The 20,838-nt window shown below is 46.2% G+C and overlaps 1 protein-coding gene across 1 annotated transcript in view; it reads right to left on the bottom strand.

The window, feature by feature from the left end:
• ADRA1B (adrenoceptor alpha 1B) overlaps positions 1 to 19,951 on the bottom strand; it is a 60,898-nt gene extending 40,947 nt beyond the window's left edge. The window contains exon 1 of the mRNA XM_029219137.1: positions 18,534 to 19,951. Coding sequence (XP_029074970.1) covers positions 18,534 to 19,482 — 949 coding nt within the window. The 5' untranslated portion in view covers positions 19,483 to 19,951. The remainder of the gene's footprint in view (positions 1 to 18,533) is intronic.
• Between the last annotated feature and the right edge of the window lie 887 nt (positions 19,952 to 20,838).

Raw genomic sequence — 20,838 nt, 5'->3', positions numbered from 1 at the left:
AGGTGTGGCACACGGGCTTAGTTGCTCCGCGGCATGTGGGATCTTCCTGGACCAGGGGTCGAACCTGTGTCTCCTGCATTGGCAGGTGGATTCTTAACCACTGTGCCACCAGGGAAGCCCCGGCTCATTAGTCTTTGATTTCACTTCTTTTTTTGCATTGTTCCCACCTATCCTGATATTCAGATGCCAGGAGTTCATTTTTCTCTTCAAAGCCAGGTGCAACCTTGAAGGCATACTTCCCTTTCTTATCCCATTTTTCCCATTTCTCTGGGATTCCCTGTCTATTAGAGTTGAATTGGAAGAATATGAAGGATGGGGAAAGGCTTCCCACTGGCCTTCCATATTCTTTAATATTTCCATCATTAATCCCTCCCAAGCTGTACAATTTCAAGGACTTAGGTCCCCTGGTTGAAGTGCAAATGGTATGTTGGAGGCAAACACAGAAAACCATTATTACAAATTAATACCTTAGTGAAGATTAGCTCCTCATATTAGCTAATGGCCAATAAATGAGACTGCAGTAAAATCAACCCTGGACTGAGTAGTTTTGATATTTGTTAGTGTGTAAAGCATGGGGGAAAAAACAAACAAAAGAAGAGTTAGTTTTTACTATGCACGAGGCACTGGGCTAGATATTTTCATATTTATTATCCCATTTAATCCTTTTAACAACCTTGATATGAATGTATTATTATAACTGATTTACAGATGAGAAACAGGAGCACAGAGAGTTTCAGTCAGCTTCAAAGTCACACAGCTAGTAAGAGGAAGAGTGGGGATTTGAAGTCCCAGGACATCAGACAAAGGCTAGAAGAGCACTGAAGTGTGGGCAGCCTTGGCTTCTAGGGGGCAGTATCAGGTCACTGGGGGTTAAGCATTCCAGAGGATCACCTATGGGCAGGTGAACCCCAGGACAGAGGATTGAGGGGCACTAAAGACTAACTTGGCAAGGCTTACAATTTGGCCCCAGCAGGGCTGATCTGTTCATGTTCTGTCTCCCTTCATCAAAAAATGGGCAGTGTGATGTCATCATTAAGAGGATAGGATTTGGTGGCAGGCTGACCTAGATTCAGATCCTGATTCCAGCCCTTTTCTGTAGGTATGACCCTGGGCAAGCTGTTTAAGGTTTCTCAGCTGGGATTTTCTCATCTGGAAAAAGGAATAATGGTATCTTCCTTATATTTTTGTGGAAGTTAAAGAATATGTGTGAAGCTTCCAGCCCAGGGGAAATGCCAGTAAGGAGTGGCTCCTCCACTTCGGAATAGGTATTGGTGAGCTGTGTGGTTACAGCAGGCAGGGCCATGGGCAACAGGAAATGGACCCACAGGGAAAGTGAGATCTGGGCTTATTAGGTTATTGCTTCTTAATCTTGAGTGTGCATCTGAATCACCTGGAGAACTTGAGAACCCAGATTGCCTGGCTGCACCCCCAGTTTCTCACTCAGTAGGTCTGGGGTGTCATCTGTACCAAGTTCCTGGGTGATGTGGATACTGCTGGGCTGGGGACCACACTTAGAGACTCAGTGCAAAGGCCTTTCATAATGGGTACTCTGTGCATTAACAGTGGCTCTAATCCCTGGACAGAACATTTGGAGTCCATCCGAGCCTGCGGTGAATCAGAGAAGCAGAGCTCTGGCCTCTCTCCTCTTCCCCCATATTCTACCCCGCTTCTGTAGTTTCTTGAGGTTTTGGGATCCAGTCCTTGTGAACAGGGGTCAAAAAGTCTTAATTATGATGCCTTAATTTTTTGCCATGCCAGTCCTTGGGCCTGCTTAGGTTGAAGGGATATTTGTGGTTTAAATGAATCCATTTTATGGCTAAAAGTGCTGATACAATTTGTTCTTCACAGAGACAAGGAGGGGTTAGGCTCTGAGTAACAACTTCCAATTAATCTATTTGCCTGAAATTTTATATTTTCAATAAGTTTACCACTTTAACAAGCAGGACATATAGTCTCAGACAAGCAGAAGCAACTGTGTTTGCCTTCTATCATTCTTTTTACCAAGAAGGGGCAACTCACGGAATACTAGTGAGATAATGCACGTGGAAGGGTCTAACATAATATCTTAACAAATAAAAAAATCATAATTTTTTATTGTTTATTGAATAAGTATTTTTAAGCCTTTGTGACAGTGTGCTTTATATTAGGCTTTCTCTACTTTGGCACTATTGAGATCTTGGGACTGATTGTTCTTTGCTGTGGGGGGCTTTCCTCTGCATTGTAGGATGTTCGGCTGTATCCTTGGCCTCTCCCACTAGATGCCAGGGGCACACTCCAGTTGTGATGATCAAAAATGTCTCCTGACATCGTCAAATGTCCCCTGCGGGGCAAAATCATCCTTGACTGTGAACCACTGCTTTACATGAATAATCTTATTTCATTCTCACAAAACCCAGTAAAGTAGGTGTTACTTGTCCCATTTTAGAGAAGAGTGAGGGAGAGGAGGAACAGAGAGGTTGAGCAATTTGCCAAAGACCACCCAGCCAGTAAAGGAGCAGGAGCAGAATTTGAACTCAGGACTGACATAATCCAAAGCCTCATTTTGGACCACCACTCCCCTCAGCCTTTCTAAGAGGACACATCTAGGAAGATGTAGAGAAGAGCGTCTGCTTAATCATATGCATCCTGGTGATTGCCTCTGAGAAGGAGAGAGATGAATGGGATGAGGAGTGGGGCCTTTTAGGTGTATTTGCAACATTTTATTTAAGAGGAGAAAGAAGATAGGTAGCAAACTCAGCAACATGTTAACATTGGTTAAATCTGGGTGGACAAGTCATGGATGTCTCAAATTATTATTATTATTATTATTATTATATTTTTGCGGTACGCGGGCCTCTCACTGTTGTGGCCTCTCCAGTTGCGGAGCACAGGCTCTGGACGCGCAGGCTCAGCGGCCATGGCTCATGGTCCCAGCCGCTCCGCAGCATGTGGGATCTTCCCAGACCGGGGCATGAACCTGTGTCCCCTACATCGGCAGGTGGACTCTCAACCACTGCACCACCAGGGAAGCCCTCAAATTATTTTTAATCCCCCAACCTTTTAATGAGAAGGAACTGGTCCCATTTTTATTTCCCCCAAAGACATAGCCCATTTATAGAATTACTCATAATCCCAATTTATCAACAGATCCTTATTAAATGTATCCTCCAAAGGTGATATTAGAGGCTTCACATACATTAACAGCTGATGTTTTTGAATTATTTACTCGTGTCTGGCACCCAGCTGAGTCATTTTCATCCATTTTCCTATTTATTTCTCACTCCAATCCTATGAGCAGATGATTTCAGTCTCGTTTTACAGATGTATTAACTGAGGCTTAGAGAGATGAGCTGCAGAGCCAGGACTTCAGACCTGGATTTGCCTGATTTCAATGTCCCTGTTCTTTCTAGTACTCCAAGCTGCCAGCCAAACAGAACCTGTGAAGGGCAAGGAAGGAAGGAAGGGAGGGAGGGAGAGAGGAAGGAAGGGAGGAAGGAAGGAAGGAAGGAAAAAAAGGAAAGGGAAAGGAAAGGAAAAGGGAAGGTACCAGCCCTCTTTACTGGATGAGGTGGGGTGGGATGGCAGTGACAGAGACAGGTGGCAGGAAAGGCTTTCCTGAGGTTCTGAGACTCCCAGGCTGATCTCAGCTCCTGGCTTAGGATCTTGATCTCCCAACTTGGTGGCAGTGGGTCAGAGTTCATCTCTTCCCTGCCCTGTCCTGGATGCTGGTTCCAACACCTCTAGGTTAAGTACAGTCTGAAAATAACTCTGCCTCTCCATCCTGACTAGCAGTTCAAGGTCGGGATTAAATTACCACCCTGACAAACCAGGTCTCATTGCCTGCCTCTCAAAAAAGCCTCCTTCCCCAGAAGAATCTGCTCAACATGCCATCTCCTTGCTTCTTAAGCAGTGCTCGATTAAATTTTCCATTTGTGAGGCTGGCATCTTCCGAGCCAATTTGAATTTTGCAACTAAAATGTGGTGCATTTGCCATGCCCTTGTCTAAATATAGACTGTCCACTGAGTTCCCTGGATCAGCACAGGCCCCCATGGTCGGGTGCGGCAAGCTTGGATGCCCAGAGGAATCCTTCCTTATTAACTCATCCTTGAGTGCCTCAAAGTTGATTGTTTTCCTGGGGTGGGCGGGGGAGTATCTTATTTTGTTATGGTTTTTAATCAGTACATCAGCCCCAGAGCCTCGAACCACTGATGTGGATCGTGGTGGCCCTGGCTGCCATGTGAAAGATCAAATCCGTTTACACACTGTGGGTGACTGCTTTTTGTTCTCAGATCCTGGGTAACATACACACATTCCAAGGCTGCTGCTTGCTCTGGCTCCCCTGATGGATGGGGTGGTGCATTCCAAGAGGGCAGCTTGCTAGCCCTGAAGTCTGGAAGGCTGACACCAAATTAGTTGGAAGGATTTGAAGCTTTCAAGCCATCTTATCACCTCTGAGGGGAAGCTGACTTGTCACGCAGATGTCTGAAACTTCCCCAGGCAGTGAGGAACTGTCAGCATAAAAAGTGTTTTCTTCAGCTGTGCTGAAACACGCTTAGTGGGAGTGTAAATTGCTACATCCTTCCCAGAGGGTAATTTGATAATACGTGTCTGAGGCCTTTCACATGAGTCTACCTTTTGATCCTAACCATTCAAAGTGGATTTTATCCTAAGGCAATCCTAAAGGGCAAGTGTACAAAAGATATTGAAGAAAAAAGTGCATGTATAAGAAAATCTGTCACAGCTAAAAACTCAAAACAATTGTACATCAAGAGGGGATGGATTATCAAACATACAAAAAGATGCTTAACCTCATTCACAGATATTTCACGTATCAAGCTGGCAGAGATCAAAAAGTTTGATAACAAACTGTTAGGGAATGAGTAGGCACTCTCAAATGTCAGTTAAGGAAATGAAAATTGGTACAATCTCTATGCAGGATGATGTGGCAGTATTTATAAAAATTAAAAAAAAATTTACTCAGAATAGTCCACTTTCAGGATTTTAATTGTATAACGTGGGAAATAGTGAAGTATGTACAGGAATATTCACTACAGTGTTGTTTGTAATAATAAAAGATTTGAAACAACCTAAATGTCCTTCTATAGAAGTCTTTTTGGAAGAAAAAGGAATACTATGCAGTATCAAAAAGAATGAGGTTGCTCTATTTATACTGAAGTGGAAAATTTCCAAGATGCACTGTTCAGTGAAAAAAGCAAAGTGCAGAATAGCATGTTATTTCTATTAAAAAGAACGTATAAATATATTTTTATATGCATAGAATATCTCTGAAAGGATGTGCAAGAAACTGGTATTAATAGTTGCCTCCAGGTAGGGGAATTCGATATGTGGGGACCAAGGAACTGAGAGGGACATTCTTTTCATTCTACACTTGGGCCTTGTGAATGTGATACCTTGTGTGTGTCTTATCTATTTACATAAATATGACCACTATTGTCATAAGTGGATTGGTTATATATAATACATTATGGTACCTTCTATTATGGATTGCAATACATCAGTTAAAAGATGTGAAATACAGGGCTTCCCTGGTGGCACAGTGGTTGAGAGTCCGCCTGCCTATGCAGGGGACACGGGTTCGTGCCCTGGTCCGGGAAGATCCCACATGCCACGGAGCGGCTGGGCCCGTGAGCCACGGCTGCTGAGCGGGCGCGTCCAGAACCTGTGCTCCGCAATGGGAGAGGCCACAACAGTGAGAGGCCTGCGTACCGCAAAAAAAAAAAAACAACAACAAAAAACTGAAATGATTCAGTTTTATTGAAACAGCAAGAAGTCCACACTTGATACTTAGTGATAAAAGCACTAGGTGATGTAATTTGTGTATACATACACACACACACACACACACACGTGAAATAATGTGAAATATGAAATACAGAGGTGTATAAAAAAGTTAATAATCTACTCCTCCTCACTTCTCTTTACCCCTGGAGGTGACTAATAGCTTTTAAAAATAGGATTATATAAAACCCTATGACTTGTCTTTTTCACATAAATATCATGACAACCCTCCTACGCGATAGATCTAACCTATTTATTTTAACAACTTTACATTTTAATATATTTAAAATTCCTTATTTAGTAAAATTGAACATAATCAGGTTAAACCTAAAATATCAAATATTTCTTGCTCCAGTGATTCTGTTTCTAGGAATTTATCCTGAATATGTGGGCACAGACACATAGACAAGAGTACTCACTGAAGCATTGTTTTTAGTATGGAAAAACCAAAAATAACCTAATGTCAATGAGCTGGGAAATTGTTAAATAAAATAGGATATTCCATAGATGGATTACTATACAGCCATGAAAAGGAAAGCAGTAACTATACATTCTGACAGAACTATGCCCAAGATATGCCGTTGAGTGTAAAACGTAACCTCCACTATAGTGTTTATAAAATGATACCATTTGTAAAAATAAACAGGATGTAAACATACATTCCACACACATACACACTCAAATATTTACACATACATACAATGTATATGAATGCTTACAGATAAATAGAATATTTCTGGAACTATACACAATCTGGTAACAGTGTTTGCTCCTGGGAAAAAAGACTGAGAGTGCTGGACAGAGGTGGACCTGGGGTCTGGTGTGGGTAGAATGATTTTTCTTTTTTTTTTATTCTTCTCGATTTAAATAAAAGTCAATGCACTACTTTTAAATAAAGAAAGTAGATTTAAAAATTGCTACAAGTAATCACGCAAGACAGTTACAAAGCACAATGGCATAGTCCAAGTTCCCTGTGGTCCTGAGACTATATATTTTGAAAGAAAAAAGTATAGAAAACCTCATGCCCTGAAGTACATCTTTATAATGTCATAGGACAGGGTTCTTATTCTGGGGTTAGGGAGTCCCTGAACTTGGATGGGAAAAATTATTTTTATTTTTTTTAAAGAATTAACTTTTGGCTGAAAGTTAGCATTTTCTTCCACAGGAATGCAGGCAACAAGCCACAGTAGAATTAGCAGGATTTGTCGCCCACAGAAATCAGATTTACGATATTATATTACGTTTGCTGCAGATATCTTGAAATATTTCCACTTGCCACTACTTCAAGTTATAGTAGTTATTTATCTGACTTGCTGCTAGATCTTGTTTAATATGTTAATAATGAAGAACATTGGTTTACTCTACAGTAAATTTGTTTTTTCAACATTATAATAGCTATTTCAACATAACTGATTTTCTTTGATATCCTGTGTATCTTATTTTATGTATCTATTGTAAGAAGGGGCTTCACCAGATTGCCAAAGGGGCCCGTGCAACAAAAAAGCCCAAGAACTTTTGCTTAAGATAAAGTCTGCAGAGCTGGGGATAAGGAGTCACAAATGACACTATGAGGGTATACCTGGAAGCAGGTACCACTTTCTCTTGATGCCAGGGGCTGATTGATGGCCTGAATATATAAATCAGAGATGTAATTTTTTTTTGTTTGTTCCAGTTGGTAGCACCCCCTCCTCCCCCACCAGCTGCCTCTCTGGATCTCTGCCCGGCCCTGTGCTGGTGGCGTGAGCCCTGGGGCCCATGCCTGTGAATGACAGTGAGCCCGGCTTGCCCTTGGTCCTATTTTAACCTCCTTCTGGGCCATGGCCAGGGTGCTGAGCTCAGCCTCAAAGCGATGCATGTTAGCTTGGCAGGAAACTCTATCTTAAAGAAGAATTTTTAAAAGCGTGTGAAGCTAAGCCCCAGATGCATCCCAGCTTCAGGGGAGCAAGACACTGTGCGCAGATACCCCTGGAAAAAGTTAAATGGGGCTCTGAAAGGAATGGTCCACTTGCATGTACTAGGACTTTCTATTTCTGAACACTTCGGCATGAACTGTTCATTGGTGCGACTTTTACAGCGGACTTTGTGTGCTCACACCGGAGAGGGGCACTTGAGTACTCAAAGGGGACTCACGTGTGCTGCCCCTGGGTGCGGTCACGAGTGTGCTGTTGACACAATCTAAGAACACAAGCCTGCCAGTGAGGACGGTACAATGGGCTGACCTATGCTCTGTCATGTCAGGAGGGGGGTGATGAATGGGTGAGGATGCCCCTCCCCCACCATCATTCCAGCCTGACAAGTACCTAGGACATAGCTTGCTTTTCTTCTCCTCCCCCCAATATCAGTTTGGCCCACCTTTCTTTCCGTCTCCTCTTCATTCTGGAGACACTCATCATTCAGATCACACCATCTGCCTTGTGCTGAAGTGGATCCACTCCTTCACTGACTCACTCATCTAAGTATTTAGGGTCAGCCAGCCATGGATTCAGATCCCAGCTCAGTGACTCACTTGTGCAAGTAGGGTAAATTAACTGAATGAAGACTTAAAAATTTCCGACCAACCTTTACATTAATTCCTTTTTCCCACAAAAAACACACCCGTGAAGTTGTGTCTTTTCTCCTTCACTTCATTCTCTCATTATTAATCTTCCTCGGTACTGCTGAGGCCATGGATGCCAGACTCTCTCCTCCCCCATCTCAGGCTTCTCAGTGAAACCAAGGATGTTCCACTGTAAACACTTACTCCGGGAGTTAAAATATCGAGGTACTTTTATCATTCAAATTGAGACATTTTGAGAATATGAGAGGGTTACAGTAATCATCATAGTGCCCTTGGTAACAGACATAAGTGGAGACTGGCTCAGGCAAGGTGGGATGTCCGGTCACCCCATTATAGAGCAATGCTATATCACCTACAAACAGACCCAGTGTATCTTTGGTGCATTTAGCAAAGCTGGACACCTTCACTTTTTTGGGGAAATGCTTTGATATTAAAGAAATCAAAGTAGACTTCATGGGATAAATTAGAATATTGGCCTTCCTTCCATTCATTTTAGGGCCATGTGTGTATGTCGTGTGTGTGTGTGTGTGTGTGTGTGTGAGAGAGAGAGAGAGAGAGAGAGAGAGAATTTAGAATTACATTTGGAGGTGGGGGCAGCATTCAGTTCTCAATACCTTGGGCCTTTCTGAAGGTCTTAATCAGGCCCTGCTATAAAGTCACCAGAATTGTGTCCTCCTCTCCTACTTCTGTGGGGACCAACTCTGACCATATCCCTCCCAGAGGCGAGAGACAGGTGACAAGGGCTGAGAAGGTGAGGGAAAATGGGGACTGACTGGCAGAAGACAGGTCTCCCCCAGAGGCAGTGGAATGGCAACCTTTTATGAAGAATGAAGATGCTGTCCAATTTTCAAGCTCATAACTTGGGTCCACTCCAGTCTTCATCTATCTAATCTTTCTTCATTGGGTCCATAACCAGACCCATATTGGCCGTTTGGTTTCACAAGAGCAGTCAAGACAGTTTCAACGTGCTTGTGGTATTTTCAAGGAATGGGACAAGTCACCTAACCTCTAAGCCCGTTTCCTCATTTATAAAGTGAGCAGAACATTAATACCTATCTGATGGGCTATTGGGAGGTTCAAATGGTAGATGAAGTCTGCCACATACTGTGTGAATCATAGCTGCAATTGCTATTTTTATTGGGAGTCTAGTAGGTACATGTCTCTGGGCATGGAGGACAGGAAGATGAGTGAAACCTGGACCATTTCCTCCAGAGGTTTGCAGCCCATTAACACTGCTGAAGATGTGCCAATCAGTCCTGATTCCCTCGAACAAATGTGACAAGCACCATACACAAGGTATAAAGGCAGCCATCACCACCAGGGAAAGGGGTGGGGACCAGAAAAAAACTTCCTAAGAGAGGTGTCCACAAAACTGGGGGTCTACAGGTGGACAGGATTTGGATGTTCAGAGGGTACGGGAAGAGCATTCCTGCCAGAGGGAAGAGTATGAAAAAACACATAGGGTAAGGAAAATGTAAGGTGTATTTGGGGAAACAGCAAGCGATTTGAGTTAACGTGCACTCCTAGCACCCGTGTTAGGCAAAGAGGAAAGACGCGGTCACTGCTTACAAGAAGTTCACACATAAGTCCATCAGTCACAAGGCTGCTAGAGAGAGCCACCCCTGCAGTGTTTGGGGTGGACCATGGGCACTTCCTTAACCTCAGGGTTCCTCTCTTCATGGGACCCTCCAAAGCCCTGGGTGGGATCCCAGCGTGTCTCCTCTGGGTAGTATTATTTTGCAAAGTTTTCATGAGTAAGGTCTATTACATGCAACTGGTTAGGACCACTATCTAATTCCACTCCAACTTCCCTCTGTCATATTTCCCTTCATGTGGGTGTTAGTATAGGGGTTGTGGGCATTTTTGGGAACTAGCTAAGAGTTAAAGATGCATTTCATTTGGGTTCTCTTGAATATACATATATGGTGTGCATATATGTATATTCTTATATACATATATGTGCATTTTCTTTCTGTATAGCTAGGTTATCACTAGTCAGGGTTACTGCAAAGTGGAAAAACAGCTTCTAGAAATACTCTCTTGTCCACGATGCCAGCCTTTGTGACAAGAAGAGGTAGGACCAGAGGCTGATCCAAGGTAGGAGGGAGTCCTATGGTGCTGAGATCACACGTATGTGGTGAAGAGGTGAATCAAGTTCTGAAATGTATTCAGCCAGAAGTTTGGCTGTGAAAAAGTGTTGTAAATTTTATGTGTTTAACCCCGAAGCCCAAATTTGATAAAAGCCTTAAAGGTATATGGCACTACCCGTAATATGTTGTGAAGCTGAAAAAAATCTAAAGCACCCATAATAAAAGAAAGAGAAATTTTGACTTAGCTTGCTAGGGGAAAGACCCAATTATTTTTATATTCTTTATGTTCTCACCAGGATATGGTGCCTTTTGGTTGCTGAATAGCAGGCAGCCACTTGCCCTTCCTTTCCATCTTCTCAGAATAGACTCTGCTTTCCCTAGGGCCTGTCTGGGCTTCCATAAATCAGGGCTCAGAGCCCCACACCTAGTATACCCCCAGTAATGAGCCCTTTAGCTTATTCCGATTGCCTAGATGTGAATCCAGGTTCTGTCACTAATCAGCTGGGTGGCCTGAGGCAAATCACCCAATCTCTCTGAACTTCAGTTTCCTCATCTGTAAAATGGAGACAACCATAGTGTCCATCTGGTAAGCCTCTGGAGAGGAGTGAATGAGAGCCTGCATAGAAAGCACCCTTAGCCTGGTGTAAGCCAGGCACATGGCAAGACCTAATAAATGGAGCTATTAGTATTATCAGATGTGGTTAGGGAGCACAGTGACTGCGGAAACATCCTGCAGATGTGGGAGAAAGCAATTTCCCATTGTGGCCTCGTGGCCATCGGTTATTTTTATGAGCCACACATACTCAGGTAAAGGCATCTCCTGCATTAGAGATCTTAATAGGCCCATCTGTGATGGCACTGCAGCTACACACACGCCCACTGGCATTTCTGTGGTCTGTTTCACCCCAGAAGGACTGGGTGCTTCCACAAATGGCCCCCATCCTATCATACCTGACAAGCATGACTCCACACACATCATCCTTCCCCCTCGCCACCCCCCTGCCCCCCTCCCTAAGCCTTTGACTCTTATGGCAAAGCTGAGGCTAATTTGTTTATCCATCACTGAGAGGATAAATCACCCTCCCCCTTTCTTCCTGCTTTCTCCCACAAATATTTATCGTGCCTAACAATCATGGTGTCTCCCATGATTCTAAGACTTCAGGAGACTCACAGTAAAATTTCAAAAAAATTTTTTGGTGGGGACAGACATGGGGTTACCAACTTTTTCTTTTGCCAAGTAGAATACTGCCCACACACACACACACACACACACACACACACACACACACACACAATGACTATCACTATCACTTATTACCATCATCCCATTAAAGAAATGTTATTTCAGTTTCCCAAAATAGACAGGACATAGTCTTTAGAACAAAAGAACAGTCATTTATATTGAGTACATTTGGAAAAACACAGAATTTTCCTAACTCTTCTTTCATTTTGTCATGAGCCAGTAAAAATTTTATCACCCATGGGCACCAGACCTCAGACAAATGTGTGGAAGCACTGTAGTAACAACAAGAATAATATAACATATGTTTACTGAGTGCCAAATATGGAGTCTAATAGATTCTATCATTTACTAGCTGTGTGACCTTGGGCAATTTACCGAACCTCTCTGAACTCTAGACACAGGGTGATGATCCTTGCTCTGCAGAGGGGCTGTGAGAATTACAAGCTATACAGAACATTTAGTGTTGAGCAGTGTTACCTGCTACACTGAAGACCTGCTTCCACAGGGCTCATTCTCCTCCCCTTCTCCAGGGAGGCTCTAGTTTGAAGAGTTCACCTTCCCTCCTAACAATCCTCTGCCTTCCTCTGTATGGACTGGCCCGAGGGACTGGGCAGGACTGGGGATGTTTCTGGCTGCACTGGGGGAAGTTTAACCAAACTCTGGTTCTCCAAGGCGTGTTCATTCCAGGTTCCCAGGCATGGGGAGGACTAGTGCTATGCTGGTGGCATAATTGCCTGTGAGAACTGGTTAAAAATTGAGATTCATGGTCCCATCATGAAAGATTCTGATACAAAGGTCTGTGGTGGAGCTCAAGAATCTGTGCTTTTGAAAGCAGTCCCCTGCCAGATGTTTCTAATGAGCAACTGGGTTTGCTGATGGTCATGGCTCCCGGTTTTTGGGTTGGGACATTTTGTCCACTCACCTCATAAGAGTGTCTGGCGTATCATTCCTAGCATGGTATCTTGTGAGCCCTGATGAATGGGGTCTGAGGAGATCCTGGGAGGAATCCTCTTGGTTGTGTTTCACCCAGTAACCTCAGGGCTATTCCAGATACATCTCTTATTCTCCTGTATCATAACCAACCCATCCCCAAGTCCTTGAATCTGTCTACTTCTCTCCACCTCCACTGCTACCAGTGTGGTCTAAATTACCACCAGCGCTCACTGGGATTACAGCCTCCTAACTGCCCCATCTCTGCTCTGTGCTCCATGTAGCTGCCTGTGTCATCTTTTAAACACATAATCAGATTGTATCTCTTGTCGGCTTCAAACCCTTCGGTACTGGCCATGGCAATTTATCATAAAATCTAAAATCATTAATGTGGCACAAAAGCCCCTGCATGGCCCAACCTGTGCCTGCACCTCCAGCCTCGACTTGCACCTGCCTCCCCTCTGTTCTCCGGGCTCTGGTAGTTCCCTACCAGCTCCTCCCTCAGGACTTTCAGGTGTGCCCTTCCTTCTGCCTGGAGCTCTCTTCTTCTACCTGCCCCTTTCACTGAATTAACTCCTCCAAACTGTTCAGGGTTCTGCCTAAATGCCACTCAGGGATCCCCGTAATATACCGATCCTTGTTGTATACTTCTAATAGCAGCATACCCCTTTTCTTCAAATCTTTTTTCACGGTTTGCATTTATGTTTATTTGCATGTGTGTACTTTTCAAATTATCTGTGTTCCTCACTAGAACTAAATTCTATGAGAATGTGAAACACAGCTGCTTTGCTCCACAATCTCCAGCACAACGCTTGGACCTAGTAGGCTTCCAATAAATACATACTTATTCAGTGAATGAATGGATGAATGAATGATTAAAGATGTGGAAACAAGTCCCTATATGAAGGCCAAGATCCCACTTTTTATTCCTGGTTGGGGTGACTAAATGCCCAATGTTGAGAGACCCATGTCATACACAGTGCAGGAGGTATAGAGAAAGCCAAGCCCTGAGCTAGAATGTGGATGACCTTCCCTGATAGTTTATGAGTGAATTTTTTTCAGGGGTGAGTAGGGAATGGAAGAAAGACAGGGTTTTGTAACAGAAGTAGAATAATCAGCTTTTGACAAGGTGGCTCTGGGGTTCCTGGAGAACATTTGCTGTGAGAGCAGGTTGGGACCAGAAAGCAAAAAGGTCAGACATCTTTGTGCACTGGACCAGGTAAGTGCCTGTTCTGACAGACACGGATTCAATTCTTGTCTCTACCATTTACTTGCTGTGTGACCTTGGGCAAGAAGTCTAACCTCTCTGAGCTTCAGTATATTTAACTGTCGAGAGGGAGCTATTACTTTCCCCTGTCAGGGTAGCTGTGAGGATTAGTGAGATAATGTCTGTAGAGGGCCTAGCAGAATGTCTGGTACATAGTATGTGCTCCATGATAATAGGATCTCACTAGGCTGTGAGCGTCCTGCACGCAGGGGCCATGTTTGCTTTGGTTCAACAACCCAGTGATTAGTACAATGCCTAGCACATAGTAGGTGCTTTAGGAAGTCTTCATTAATGATTTTATAAATGACTGAATGTATTTTCCTGCAGTAAGATCTCCCTCTTCTAGGAAGGATTCCCTGTGTGTAAAATTTTCCCTCACTCAAACCAATTGATTTCCCTGTGAGCAACTCAAATCCCTGTGTTTTGAAACCTCAGAACTGGAGGATTAGTGTGTGTGTCTGCGGGGGTGGCTCTGTCCTGAGTCATCTCTGAGACCCCCATCCTCCCTTATGCTCTTGTGGGAGCTGGAAATTCATCAGCCCTAATCTGAATGAGAGGACTGGAGAAACAAATCAATGGAGAGAGGGATTCCGATTTGGTTCCAGTACTATAGAGATTACAACTGTTTCTTTGAAGCTGACCATTTATTTGGAGGGGAAAGCAGTTAGTTCAATAATGGCTTCCTGATGCCTTTCAGCATTTTAAAAGACGGAAGAAGGATTTGGAGCGAGGCAAGGTTCCAGTGTTTTCGAAACAACACACCAAGCCCAGCTACCAGTTGGCTGCCCAGCGCTTCCTGCTACCCACCCGCACCCCCATCTACTACACACCCCCCTGCACCCCAGTGCTACGCACATCCCTCAATAGGCCAGCCGCTTCTTGAACCCTGACCAGGCGGGTGGGAGTTGGCCTTCATTGTAATGCCAGGCAGCTGAAGATTCCTTGGACACCATGCACATCGCCCATCAAGTAGAAATGCTACTATATTATATTCCAATTATTTCCTGTCCCTCCATGGCCTGATTCCAGGGGCTGAATAAAGAGGTCCTTGTTTGGTGGCTCCATCCCTGCTCCTGAGTAAGTGAGAGCTGGTCCCTGGCCCAACTTGGTGTGAGGCCACAGGGAAAAAGGGTGGGAGGAGATAGGGAGGGTGTTACAGGTGGGGAGGGCTCCACAGGAGATGGGAGGCCTGTCTCTGCAGGCAGCCCAACCTCGCTCCCAAAAATAAAAACAAGGGAGGAAGGAAAACAAATGGGGCCCCTGACCAGGACCCTGTAGGGGGCAAGGCTATTTTCCTTCCTTCCCAGGAGGAATCCCAACCCTCCTCTTCCACGGAGAAGACAAACACAGCGATAGAAATCTCGTGCCATCCAGGCACCTGGAAGTCTATCGCCAACTAGAAGTTTACTCCTACCTGGGCTTCTCTGTTTGCCAACCACTGTCTTCCCCCAGATTGCTTTCTCCCCTTCTGAGTGAAAAGCCTTTCATGGAAAATTTAGAATTTGGAACCTGCATCAGATTCCAAAGGAGTTATTGTTCTACATCATGCTACTTTTTTTTTTTTTGCTGTACGTGGGCCTCTCACTGTTGTGGCCTCTCCCGTTGCGGAGCACAGGCTCTGGACGCGTAGGCTCAGCGGCCATGGCTCACAGGCCTAGCCGCTCCGCGGCATGTGGAATCTTCCCGGACCGGGGCACGAACCCGTGTCCCCTGCGCCAGCAGGCGGACTCTCAACCACTGTGCCATCAGGGAAGCCCCATGCTACTTTTATTTGGGTGTTACTTGAACTCAGATGAAGTAGAAGCCCACATCTCATTTTGCTCAGATGCTCTTTCTATTGATAAATTACTAAGAACATGTTAATTAAGCACCTTCTCTGTTTGAAACTCTTGAGTAACTTTCGAAGTCCATCCCAAATTCAAGGCCTGGAGTCCACACTCCTTACCCGCCAAGGGTTGGATTTCCAGGGGAGAAGCATGTGGATAGACTCAGCTCAGGGACAGCACGCTGGGAGAGCTCCGGGAGATAACGGTTGGTCAGGAAGTCTTCAAGTCAAGGAGAAGAGAAACAAACTCTGATAGCATCAGGGTGGCAAGAACATCTCACTTTCTGTGGCATGGAAGCCAAGGACCTGAGATGGTAGGAACATAAGGTCTCAGAAAGGCATGGACAGAAAGAGGGGGGAAACTGAAATAGTATAAGTGAGAAGAAACTGAGGGTGGGTGTGAAGAGTAGGACCCAGAGAGAAGCCACATCGTCCTGCACCACCGCGTGGGTGGTGAAGTGCTAGCCTTTGCAGCATTTAAAAACCTGGGTGTCCAGGAGGCTGGAGCCTGAAAGGAGCAGAGAGATCCCCTGGCCGGTGCTTCTCAAAGCCTGGTCTGCGGTCACCTCTTCAGAATCACCTGGTGGGCTGGTTAAACGTGATTCCTGGGACTTCTCTGATTTACTGGCTCGGATTCTCTATGCGTTAGGTCTTAGAAGCTGATTTTTTATCTAGTTCCACAAATGATTCTGATCCTTATTGAAGTCTGAGAGCCCTTGATCGAGTCCAGCCCTCTTGTTCCCTGGAAGTGAGACCTGAAGCCCAGCTGGTAAAGCAACACACCTAAGTTCACAGAGCTAATCTATGGCAAAGCTCATATACATAACTCTATTGCTCCTGACCCTCAGAGCAGTACTCTTTCCATTTCAACATGCTGGCAGCCTCTTCAGTTGTTTCCCCTGCCACCTAAAGTGAAAGCCTGCACCTTTGATCCACTCCTGCATCCTGCTGGGGCTTTGTCTTTCCTGAGGATGCTCTGGTCACAGCCTCTGCCGGCTGAGGATCGGGGGTGGGGGTGGGGGCGGGGGGGGGGGAAGAAGGAAGAAAGGAAAAGGATCTAGTTCCCTTCTGAGCCTTTAATAACAGGTATTGGCAACTGAATGGAGAAGAAAACACAGTTTTAGCTGCAGGGGGTACTGGGGTTTGGTTTGTACTACTAAGAGCTAACTTTCATTGAGTATTTGCTGTGTACCAGACACTGTATTAAGTCCTTTCCATGCACTAGTGCAAACCCCATGGAGCAAATAGTAATTAGCCCTATTTCGCAGATGAAGAAACTGAGGCTCACAGAGAAGTCATCATTTGCCCAAGGTCACATGTCTAATTATTGGCCAAATCACTCCATGTGCAACCACGATCTTTGTATGGTCCAATGGAGTGTGAACTGTCATCCACTTTAACTGGACAAGCCTGCAAAAGGACCCTGAGACCTTGGGAAAGAAAAAAAGCTGGGCAGCGGGATGTGATCACTACTTGGGGTAGAGCTTCAAACACTCTCCACTTAACACGCTGAAAATATTTCTGAAAGGCATTAGCTCGAAAGCTAGCCTTAGAAATGACAATATGGAGAGTAGGTTAAACAGTTTTTCTTTATCATTTTTAAACGGAAACTCCTGACATCAGTTTACCCTCTTTCTATTTGGCTCTTTCTCTTGGAAGCAGTGTGTCTTTAGGATTTTTGTTACTTTGGGGATTGTTTATGTTCAGTTCCAACTGAGCCCCTGGTGTGACTGTAGGCGTTAGTGGTCCATGGCAAGTAGCAGCTGTTGTCTCTTCTGATATCACAGCACACGACTCTGTCATAATTACCTCCCTCCATTCATTTTCTGGAGTGTCCCCCAGGGAGAGAAAAAGAAATCAAAGCAGATCACTGCCTCAGAGAAGGGACAAGTGTTTCCTGAGCCGTGTGGACAGCATGTCACAGTACCCTCCTCTAGGTTTACCTCCTACCCAGACCTTGGCTTCATCCTTAGAGGAAGTCAGGTAGCCTTTTGAACAACTCACTTAGTAGGACTCCCAAACAAAAGAAGATGGGCACATTTTCATAGGAGAGAAAGGGCTCAGTTTCATACTAGCAGAACTTGGTGTCTGGTAGCTGAAGGTGAGGGGCAACTATAATTTAATTCTGGACATTCCATAACCCACCAGAGTTAGGGATATTTTGGGGTGAAAACTGAGAATGTGTGACCCTCTGGCCGTCTTCCTTCTCTTTCAAATCTCAAGCTTTAGATAAAGGCCGGTTGGGGCTGTGAGGCTGTAAAATGCTCTTATTAACTCGTAATGGAGGGAGTGCATGGAGGTGATAGCAAGTGGTGAAAGGAGGAGAGGGAGAAGGCAGCCTCTGCAAAGCTCTTGAGGAGTGTGGATCTCTGCAGGAGCCCTGGAAATGCTGAATGAAAACTGCCTTTCTGTGTACGAGCTGCCTCCCTGCTGCCCAAATGCCGTGTCTGCGGTAACTACAAACTATTTTGTATGCTGCATTAGTGACACCACCTTAGCGGGCACATGATTACTACTGAAATAACGCTGGTGTGATGTTCAAGTCCAGTGTCCTTTTTAATTATTAAACCAAGGCTGTTGAATGAGTCATTGCACATACCAGATTTGCCTCCTGAGGTTCTATTTCAAGTGACTTGTACCTTAGCGCGTTTCACTAACACCTGAGTTGGTTCTTAGCCACCTACCCAATCTGCAAAGCCTTTGCAGAACAAACAATATTCCCCAACCTCCAAACACACAGACTGCATAAAAAACTAAAACCCACAAAAAACTTTATAGTAAGCTCATCAGTAAACCCAAGATCTGAAAATGCCCCGTTCCCCTCCGCCAGTTCCCAACTTACCAAGTGGTAGAGCGATGAAGAAGGGTAGCCAACACAAGATGAACATACCGACTACAATGCCCAAGGTCTTGGCTGCTTTCTTTTCCCGGGAGAACTTAAAAAGTTTGACAGCTATGGAACTCCTGGGGTTGTGGCCCTTGGCCTTGGTACTGCTGAGGGTGTCCTCGTGAAAGTTCTTGGAGTGGATCCTCAAGGTCAGCTCCTTGGAGTTGGACATCTCCTTCATGACTCCAGCCTCCAGGTTCTTGGTGGTCCTCTTGGCAACGATGTAGACCCGGCAGTACATGACCAGAATGACCGCCAGAGGGATGTAGAAGGAGCCCAGGGAGGAGAAGAGAGCATAGAAGGGTTCTTCAGTGACCCCACATTCCTTGTCATCATTGGGCGCCGGCTCCTTCCACCCAAGAAGAGGCCCAATGGAGATGACCGTGGACAAGACCCAGACACCGAGGAGTGCCAAGATGGCCTTCCTCCTGGTGACCAGCGACGGGTACTGCAGAGAGTAGCGCACCCCGATGTAGCGGTCGATGGAGATGGCGCACAGGCTCAAAATGGAGGCTGTGCAGCACAGGACATCCACGGCAGCCCAGATGTCACAGAAGATACGGCCCAGCACCCAATAGCCGAGCACCTCCAGGGCTGCGGAGAAGGGCAGCACAGTGAAGCTTAGCAGCAGGTCGGCAATGGCCAGGTTGACAATGAAGTAGTTGGTGGGCGTCCTCAGGTGACGGTTGCAGGCCACAGACAAGATGACTAGGATGTTGCCCACGATGGCAAAGAGGATGAAGGCGCCCAGCACCAGGCCCACGGAGATGGCCCTGGTGATGTCCAGCTGGGGCAGTGTGGAGTTGCTCGAGGTCTGGTTGGGGCCAGTGAAGTTGGCATTTTTCAACTCTCCCCAGTGGGCAGGTGCTGCTGTGTTGTGGCCGGTGTCCAGATCGGGATTCATTTTAGAGTCCGCCCTCCATAGCCAGAGGGGTGACAGGGCTGGGAAGGGCTGGCGAAGGCTCCTCAGCTGCCCTGAAACTTTGCTTCCCCCGTGGTCTTCTTCCCAAAGGCGTCCTCCTGGCGAGAAGTCATCTCCCCCGGGCAGTCCAGCCCGGCAGCACGTCTCCTGCCTGCACCGAGCCGCTCGCTCGCCTGTCAGAGCGAGGAGGAGGAGAGAGGGGACGAGGCGGCAGCTCCAAGTTTAATGGTCCACGTCAGGCGCGCCGGGCCGGGCTCGCGGGGAGCGGCGGGGAGGAGCGGGCGGCGGGGCAGGGGGCGCCCGGCTCTGCCCGGCCCGCGGCGGGTCTGCGGACAGCGGCGCCTCCGCCCAGCTAGCGCCGAGGAGGGTCTGCTTTCAATGAGCCGCCTCTGAGCTGACTGCACGGCGGTGACATCAGGCGGGGGAGCCCGGCGCCCTGACTCCGCGCGGCACTAGGGGGCAATGCGGGTCCAGCGAAGGTGCCCGCAGCCCCGACGCCGCCACCCTGCTCAGCCCGGAGGCGGGCCGCGCCCCCGTCTCCCCGAGGGCAGGCCAGTAGGGGGAGGGTAAGAGGTGGGGGGAGCGGGGGCGGGGGTGGGGGCAGAGTGACCTGAGCGTGGGGATCCCCCTGTCCCCCATCCCCAGGTGGCTCACCGGGATTTTTTTTTCCTTCTATTCACTCCGCAGTTTCAAAAGTGGGCTGGGGGTGCTTGCCTTTAGTGAGGGGCGTCTGGAGTCAGCACTCAGATATAGGGGGCTCTGCAACTTGCGTGGCACCTAAAAGAGGAAGAACTCCTAAGTTAGTCAAATGAGAGGGACTTGAGTCAGATCTGAGACCAACCCCCATCCTTCCCTCCCTGTGAAACCTCTCTGGTCTCATAAGAAAACTCGGAAGCTTCTTGTCATTCATTCAATCACTCATTCATTTAACAGATTGTTAACTGGGAACCCCCTGTCTGCCCTGGGTTCTGTTCTAGGCGCTGTGGGTAGAGTAATTGAACCAAGTAGACAAAGACCCCTGTCCTTGGGGAGCTTCCATTCTAGTGGGAGGAGACAAACAAATAAGTAGGCAAATTCTGAGGTGTGCCCTATGCTGACAGGCGTAGCAGAGAAAATAAAGCAAGATTGGGGAAATGGAATGCTGTGGGGCGCATTTGGAATTTATATGGGTGCTCAGGATTTTCCTGAAGTGATGTTTGAGCCAAGACCTGAAAGAAATGAACAAACTGTGGGCTATCTGGGGGTAGGAATGGGGTAAGAGACCTCCAGGCAAATGGGGAGGGGACTTGGGGAATCCAGATTATTTGTTGAATTCTTTTCCCCTTTCTGTCTGATTTC

The sequence above is a fragment of the Monodon monoceros genome, unplaced genomic scaffold (assembly GCF_005190385.1).
Source record: "Monodon monoceros isolate NGI ecotype Baffin Bay Population unplaced genomic scaffold, NGI_Narwhal_1 Super_Scaffold_12, whole genome shotgun sequence".
NCBI lineage: Eukaryota > Metazoa > Chordata > Mammalia > Artiodactyla > Monodontidae > Monodon > Monodon monoceros.
This window is presented reverse-complemented; position numbering and strand designations above follow the sequence as displayed.